The sequence below is a fragment of the Cebus imitator genome, unplaced genomic scaffold, assembly GCF_001604975.1.
Source record: "Cebus imitator isolate Cc_AM_T3 unplaced genomic scaffold, Cebus_imitator-1.0 Scaffold59, whole genome shotgun sequence".
Classification (NCBI taxonomy): domain Eukaryota; kingdom Metazoa; phylum Chordata; class Mammalia; order Primates; family Cebidae; genus Cebus; species Cebus imitator.
In genome coordinates this window covers 1189625-1197373 of record NW_016107374.1, presented here as the reverse complement: position 1 = coordinate 1197373, position 7749 = coordinate 1189625, and the positions used below count along the sequence as shown (strand labels likewise).

Below are 7749 nucleotides of genomic sequence, written 5' to 3'. Positions count from 1 at the left end.
GCTTACAAGGCAGAGCAAAAACTTGCTCATGGACGAGTCTAAATGATCGTGTCTAGAGATGCACACTTATGTGGTAAAACTATAAGAAACCCAAGTAGGGCATTGCTGTTGGACTCAGGTTGGGGTTACTTTTGGGATGCAGGAGGGGTTGACCTCCGCCTGGGAGATGCAGGGCCTCTGATAGCTGGCCACGTTCTCTTTCTTGACCTGGGTGGTGATTATAATCACCACCTTATAGTAAGTCCTTAAACTATACTTTCATTTTGTGTAGTTTTGCATCTGTGTTTTACTTTATGATCAAGAGGCTTTAAAAATCCGAGTCATGGCACCAAGAAAAATGTAAATTTAAAAAAAAAAAAAATCTTCCTAGTGGCCAGGCACGGTAGCTCATTCCTGTGACCCCAGTGCTTTGGGAGGCTGAGGTGGGCGGATCGTGAGGTCAGGAGTTTGAGACCAGCCTGGCCAACATGGTGAAACCCTGTGTCTACTAAAAATACAAAAATTAGCCGGGTGTGGTGGGCATCTGGAATCCCAGCTACTCAGGAGGCTGAGGCAGGAGAATCACTTGAACCCGGGAGGCGGAGGTTGCAGTGAGCTGAGATCGCACCCCTGCACTCCAGCCTGGGCAACAGAGCAAGCCTCCATCTTAAAAAAAATAAAAAATCTATCTAGCACAGTAGGGGGAACCCAGACCTCCGATAGACGTTAGCCTCTTCTCCCACCTCCCTGTTGCGTGGTGACGTGGAATTGACTTCCCTGTGCTGGGCACCGAGCTTGGCACTCTGTATCCGCTCCTTCGTTTACTATCTTGCTGCCCAACCTCATTGTGGGCTCTGAGAAGGTGGGACCATGTGTTCCTTGTTCACTGTGGTGTCCCTAGCACCTGGCACCTGGCACTCAAAACATATTTGTTGGGCAAGTGAACCTGTGACTATATTTTACAGTTGTAGATATTGATGCTCAGTTCGTGCAGCTGATAAATTTCCAACCTGTGCTTATCCACAGCCAGGGCAGGTGGAAGCCGGAGGGTGTCTCTGGCGTTTAGGTCCCAGTCCAGTTTGCAGGAAGGGCCACGAAGGCTCCCCACAGAGCAGCCAGGCTGCAGAGACCACTGTCGCTTTCTGACGGAGCCGTCTCTGGGACAGAGGCCCCTGGCCTGGCCACCTGCTCCTCCTCCCTGTACCTCGGGCCCTGTGGGAGCTGCTGTCCCCGCTCTCCCGTCAGCCTCGCATGCTGTGGTTCCCCGCAGGCTGCGCCAAGAGAAGACAGACACGGTCCGCTGCATCAAGTCTTGCCGTCCCAACGATGTCACGTGCGTGTTCGACCCGGTGCACACCATCTCCCACACGGTCGTCTCGCTGCCCACCTTCCGCGAGTTCAACCGACCCGAAGGTGAGTGGAAGGGCGTGGGGGTCCCAGGGTCCCCTGGGGCCTCCCTGGGCTTCAGCTGAGGGCTTGGCCTGCAGGAGCCATTCCGTGTAAGATGTGTCCCGGGCTTTGAAATGCAGAGCGTTCTTTGCCTCTGTGTCCCCCCCACTCCCACCCTGCACAGCAGCCTGTGACCCATTCTCGGCTGTCCATTCAGGGTATCTTCTTATGGGTAACTGTCATTCTGCAGAGAGCCATTAAGCGCTGATTCTGTGACCAGCGCTGGAGAATCAGGGAGGGCTTCTGTGAGGAAGTGATGGCCAGGCTGGGGCCTGAGTGGTGAGGTATTCAAGTGAAAGGGGGGAAGGGGAGAGGAGGGTGCCCAGTGGATCAGGACAGGGCCGGGGGGTCTGGAGGTAGTGGGGCAGTGCCGGCATTTCAGGAACTCAGCCAAGGTTTTCTGTTGGAGCGGTAGAGGCTTGGCAAGAGGTGGGCTGGAAGGATAAGAGGAGGCTAAAATCGGAGTTGGGGCTTCAACCCCCAGGCTCTGGGGGAACCACTGGAAGGTTGCAATGGACGAGTTTTGCACATAGAAACATCATCCTGGGAGCCCTCCATGGCTAGGAACGGGCTTTTGTGGACCCAGGGCCAGGTGAACTGGAGGGGCTGGGATGGAAGCAGGAGCTCAGGTGTCACCCACTCAGTGCTCCCACACCCCAGCCTGGCTCTCTAGGAAGCTCCCGGCATGCAGTGTAGACATGTGTAGCCTGCCATCACTGCACCGTTTCTCTGGAGCGGGGCCGGGGCTGTGTGCTCCCAAGCCTGGCAGAGAGCTGTGGATGCAGCACGGCGCTGTTCACCTCGCTTCTGGCCCGTGCGGCCCACGTGCCTGGTCCCCAGCCACCCCCGCCCTCTGGGGAATCTCCATCCTCCGCCTGCAGAGAAGCTTGCCATGATGAGTTCATTCAGCAGCTGTGGACAGAGCCCCTCTGTGTCAGGCTCTGGGGACATGGTGATAAGGAGTCCTCCCGCCCTCTCAGGGGAGGCATACAACTGAGCCACCTGTGAGGACACCAGTGTTTACACCATGACACGGCCATGCAGAAGGGGTGGGCGGAAGGAGGGGCTCCCCCAGCACATGGTTGCCCAAGGAGTGGTCCTCAGTCCCCGCCCCTCTAAGCTTGCTCCTCCTGAAAAGGAACCACGCTGAATTGTCACAGGGTGGCACAGACTTGGGTCAGAGAAAATAACTAACTGGTATTTGCCTTTTGCAAAATGATGGGGTTTCACCAAACCACATAGAAATCCTTCCCAAATCCCCTGGGGCTGGTTTTGCGGCCTCTCCGGCCAGTGCCGATGTGAGTGTTGGTTATCTCAGGGAGCTGGGTGCCACTGGGACACCTGCTAGCAGCTTGGGCCCGGGAAACCCAGACCCTGACCATGAGTGCTGAAAGGACCTTTCCTGGGTCCCTGCCAGCTGCTTGCGTCACCTTACAGATGAGGAAACTGAGGCCTAGAGACAGGACTCCCTCTAAGACAGCCCAGAGCCAGGGCTGACCCGTGGCACTGTCTGACCTGGGAGATGGACACAGCCCCCAGTCCCCAGACAGCCCAGGCCACCTTCAGCGGTGGCCCCTGACCCACGGTGCTGTAGATGGGAGAGGAGCCCACTCCTCTGGCCTTTCTGCTCTCTCCTTCTGTCCCCTCACTCACCTCCCTCCTCCTGTCCTCACCTTTATGAATATTCACAGTGACTGAGGACTTCTCACCAGCCCTGCCTCTGAGGAGCTCTGTGACCCCCAGGAAGATCCGAAATCTCTCCTGACTTCAGTTTCCCCACTGATAAAAAGGGATAGGCTATGATATAGGAAGGTCCAGACCCCGACCCCTCCCCGCACGGGGAACTCTGGCTTCACTGATGTTGCCTCCTGAAAGGGCCCTGGGTTAGGTCTTCATTCCCCGAGGGTGAGTTCCTGGGCCTGAGGCTGGGGCTGGGGCTGGGGCTGGGGCCAAGCTGCGCTGAGCCTTCTGTGCCATGCCTCCGCAGAGATCATCTTCCTCCGTGCCATCACGCCACCACACCCTGCCAGCCAGGCTAACATCATCTTCGACATAACGGAAGGGAACCTGCGGGACTCCTTTGACATCATCAAGCGCTACATGGACGGCATGACCGTGGGTGAGTGGCCGGGAACTTCAGGTCTATCCCAGCACCCTTCCTCCACCCCAAACCCTCTCTGGCCCAGCCCAGCTCCCGTCTGGGTCCCCTCCCCAAATCCAAGCCCACCCAACCTTCAGGGCCCAGTGCCAAAGCCACCACAGCCCCCAATCAGTCTCCACTGGAAGAGCAGCCAGAGTCGGGAGCCTGACCTGGGATCCAACCCTAGCTGTGCCACCCGCTCTCTGGGTGACCCCTCTGGGTCTCCGTCTCCCTGCCCATAAAATGGGTGTCTTCCATAGAGCCCTGCCTCTCACACCATGAATTTCAAATGATACCACCCAAGAAAAGCACTTATCCCAGGACTGGCACAGTCCCACAGTTGGTGGGAGCTAATAAGAGTTTTATTTTCGGGGTGCAGTGGGAGGGATAGCAAAGTAGGAATCAGAGGACCTGAGCTCTGGTCTCAGCCTCGGAACTAGCTGGATTCGCCTGTGGCCTTGAGTGGTGGTCGGCCCCTCCCGACGCATCAGTTGAGTGCTCAGCCCGTCTGAACGGGGAGCTCACTCAGCTTTCTCCCTGGAGATCGGGGTTTGGGGAGCATGAAGGGGCACTTGGGCATGAGGGGACTGTGGAAGTCCTGTTGGTGGGTGCAGGCCGGGGAAGTTGTTTACAGGCGGGGCAGAGCCCGCCATGGCTAGGAACGGGCTTTAATGACAGCCTGCTCGTCTGAAAAGACACCGAGGCCCACTCTACTCTGCACACTTGCTTCTGTCATTCATAGCTCCGCTCCTGAACTGTCACATTTTAAAAGATTTACATTCGTGGGAAATGAAAACGGTGGCATCTTCCATTTTGGACTTGGATTTATGCTCCGAACACTTTCATAGCAGCTGAGCAACCGATGGACAGTCCCTGCCTTCCCCTGGGCCTCAGTTTCTCCATTGCGAACTGGGAGGAGTGGGCTTCACAGTCCCTTAGGCGCTGGATTCCGGGAGGTCCCAATCAGAACCGGCGACCGGGCAGTGCGCGCTGCGCAGAGCGTGTTGGTGCACGGCCTCCAGGGGGTGCTGTTGGACCTTGGAAGCTGAGTCCTGGCCGCCCAAACCGGGCGGTTAAACTGGCAGCTGGGGAAGGGGAATCGTTATTCCCCTGTTGCCCAAGAGCCATTTATAGCAACTTTACAAGCTTTTAAATGGGTTTGCATGTTGTAAACACGACTGGGTCACTGGGGGGCTCCTCACCCCAGCCTCCTCCTGCACTAGCTGGCAGCAGGAATAATTAGTTAATTACAATTAATGGCACTTAGCCCTCCGGTGATTCCAAGAGAAGGCACATGGTTTGATTGTCTGACACTGTGAAACTTGCCGCTTGCCCTTGAGTCACTCCCCACTCTGGGCCTCAGTTTCCCCCATTGCGAGTGGGTGGGGTGTGCACCCTGACGCTGGCCCACAGCTGCCCCCCACCCCCCAGGGGCCAGTCCTATGCTTGTTGCTAGGCCTGCAGGTGTGGCTAGGACAGAGCCCTCAGGTGATTCCCAGGTCTTGGAAGGATAGGAGTTTGGAATCCTAGACCCTTCCGATTCACGTCCTCATTCTTTCTGCTTCTGAACTCTTCCTGAGCCCCTACCTGTGCCTGAGCCTGGGCTGAACCTTGCAGATGCAGAGATGGATAAATGCCACATAGTCCCCGAGGGCTTTGCACCTCAGCAGGGGGGGAGATGCCACCCCATAGCCAGATCATCAAAATACGATGCTGAAATGGGCGTGCGTGCGCGGAGACAGGCCTCGATGACCTGTGGGGTCTCTGGGGGGGGGGCCTCCTGGCAGGTTTCATGTCTTTAGCTCCCACCTAAATCCTTCCTGGGGTGACCCAAGCCAAGAGGTTGGGCAGCTGCTGGGCCTAGAACCAGCGCCCACCAGCGCCTTTCTCTGGCTGCACCTGCTCCAGACGGAACCAACTGGGAGTGTCTGTTCTCAGCTTCCCATCCACTGGGGCAGAAAATCCTGGCATGTCAGAGCCTGAGGCCTCCTAGAGACCATCTCTTCAAACTCCTTCTTCTGCAGGAGGGGAAACTGAGGCCCAGAGGGGCGAGGGGGCTTCCCAGTCTTCTCACAGTGACTCAGGGACACCGTGGGCAATGGAATGGGGTCCCAGGGTGTGAGGGAGGATCGCAGGTGCCGTCCTGGCAGCGGGCTTCTGGGAATGGAATGTGGATGAGGCCACAAGGACCCAGCGGCTTCCCTCAGCACAGTTGGTCACGGGTGCCCTGGTCTTTGGAATTCTGGGCTGGGGCTTCGTGCAGGGGGGACCCAGCTTGGCCCTTGGAATCGTCGTGCCCATAGCCCCGTGTGCCAGGGAGGCCCCCGCCTTGTCTGTGCGTCGGTCTGTGTGCAGGATGCCCCACCCAGCTGGGCTCCTGGAGTTGACCTGGTACCCATTCATCTCAGATGGAGGACTGAGACCAGGGCAAGGCCCGCATGTTGGGACCTAGGCTGCGCTGCCGGCTGGCTGCTGTCTCTATGCCTACCACGGCTGATCTTATTTCTCTGTCTGGGATATCTTCCCTGGGCTTTCATATCCCCACTTCCTTCTTTCTCCTCTTCTGTCCAAACTAACATCCGTATGCCTGGGAGCTCCCTGCCCCACCAGGGTCAGCCATGCCAGCACCCGGCCCCTGGCCTGTCTACCTGGCAATGGATGGTTCTGCCGCTGGACTCCAGCCCAAGCCTGAAGCAGCTCTGGAAACGTGGGGTTGAGCTCACCGGCTCCTTGCTGTCGCCTGGCACCTTCACCCTCGCATTCTCCCGTCCTCAGACACTGCCAGCGCTGGGTCAGGATTGTCTCCCTCGGGCAAAGGAGGAAGCTAAGTTAAATGACCACCTGAGACTGTGCAACTGAAAAACCGCAGAGCCTGGGGTGTTTCCAGACGTGTTTTCAGCAGAGCAGTTCTGGTTTCAACCAGTGACTTAGACAGAAACCCTTGATGGCGGGTGGAGAGGAAGAAAGCGGTTTCCGGGACTGCTGCTCCCGGCGGGGGCGTGGGAGGCTTCTGACCTTCCGGGGAAGCCCCAGCAGCTCCGTGCTATGTGTAGCACATGGCAGGGAACACCGCCTACTCACGACAGTGCTCACTGAACACTGCCTGCTCTAGGCCATGCCCTGTGTGGACACTGGGCACCTAATCAGGAGGGCTGCCTGGAGGAGGCGAGGCCCAAGCTGAGCCTCCTTGCATGTGAGGGAGTGGCACTTAGCACTTGTGATGACCAGGAGCCAGGGTTTCACTGTCGCCAGGACCCTGTGACATGCTGGGATTAGCTCCTCTAACAAAGGAGAGAGCGAGGGCCAGAGAGGGCAAGAGACTTACTTACCCGTGGCCACTCGGAGCTGGGGCCAGAGCGGGCCTGGGGCCCAGTCTTCCCCAAACACCACCTGCCCCCACCCCAGCCAGACCCCAGGGTTGACTGGTGCTGCCTTGAACAAAGTTGCTGTGAGTTTGGGTGTCCCAGAAAAGCAGTCAGCGCAGAAGCCCCCGGGGCTTGCCGTGTTTGGTGTGTTTGGTCCTCCAGCGCCAGAAGAAGAGGGAGAAATACTAAGAACTTGCAGGAGCTGGGTCTTCCTCTAATGTAGCCTTTAAAGGCTCATTCTTAGGGGGGACCAAGGAGCCCGCAGCGGGGCCCGCCGTTGCCTTTGTAAAGCCCCCTTGCATTCCTCTTTAACCGGCTGTCAAGGAAAAATGAAGAATGCATTTTCGCCCTGTGCAAAAATGCTCCATTAACGCCTGAGGGATTCTCGGGCCACGACAAAACTCTCCTTCTCCAACTCTGGATTCATTCTCAGCTCTGCGGGCTGCACAGGCTGTGACCAGGGTGCTCTGGGGAGGGATCTTTCAGGTAGTATCTCCGGAGTGATGACGAATGGAAGAGCCCTGGCTGCAGCAGGGGCGTGCTGTGTGTCATCAGCATGCGGATGAGACAGAAAGGTAGCCTGGGGCCGCCCCAGCTCCCCGGGCCGCTGGGCTGCACACCCCAGCTCCCTAGGCCGCTGGGCTGGGCTGTCTGAGCCTCAGACCTCCCCTCTGACCTGCCCTCCAGCCTCCCCTCTGACCTGCCCTCCAGCCTCCCCTCTGACCTCCCCTCCAGCCTCCCCTCTGACCTCCCCTCAGGCCTCCCCTCTGACCTCCCCTCCAGCCTCCCCTCCGACCTCCCCTCTGACCTCCCCTC

At 58.0% G+C, this 7749-nt stretch overlaps 1 protein-coding gene across 2 annotated transcripts in view; it reads left to right on the top strand.

Moving 5' to 3' along the window:
- The window catches only part of FBLN1 (fibulin 1), a 92534-nt gene that overhangs the window by 65543 nt on the left and 19242 nt on the right, over positions 1-7749 (top strand). For both annotated transcript variants that reach the window (XM_017529471.2, XM_017529469.2), the window contains 2 exons: positions 1250-1392; positions 3416-3547. In XM_017529471.2, coding sequence (XP_017384960.1) covers positions 1250-1392; positions 3416-3547 — 275 coding nt within the window. The remainder of the gene's footprint in view (positions 1-1249; positions 1393-3415; positions 3548-7749) is intronic.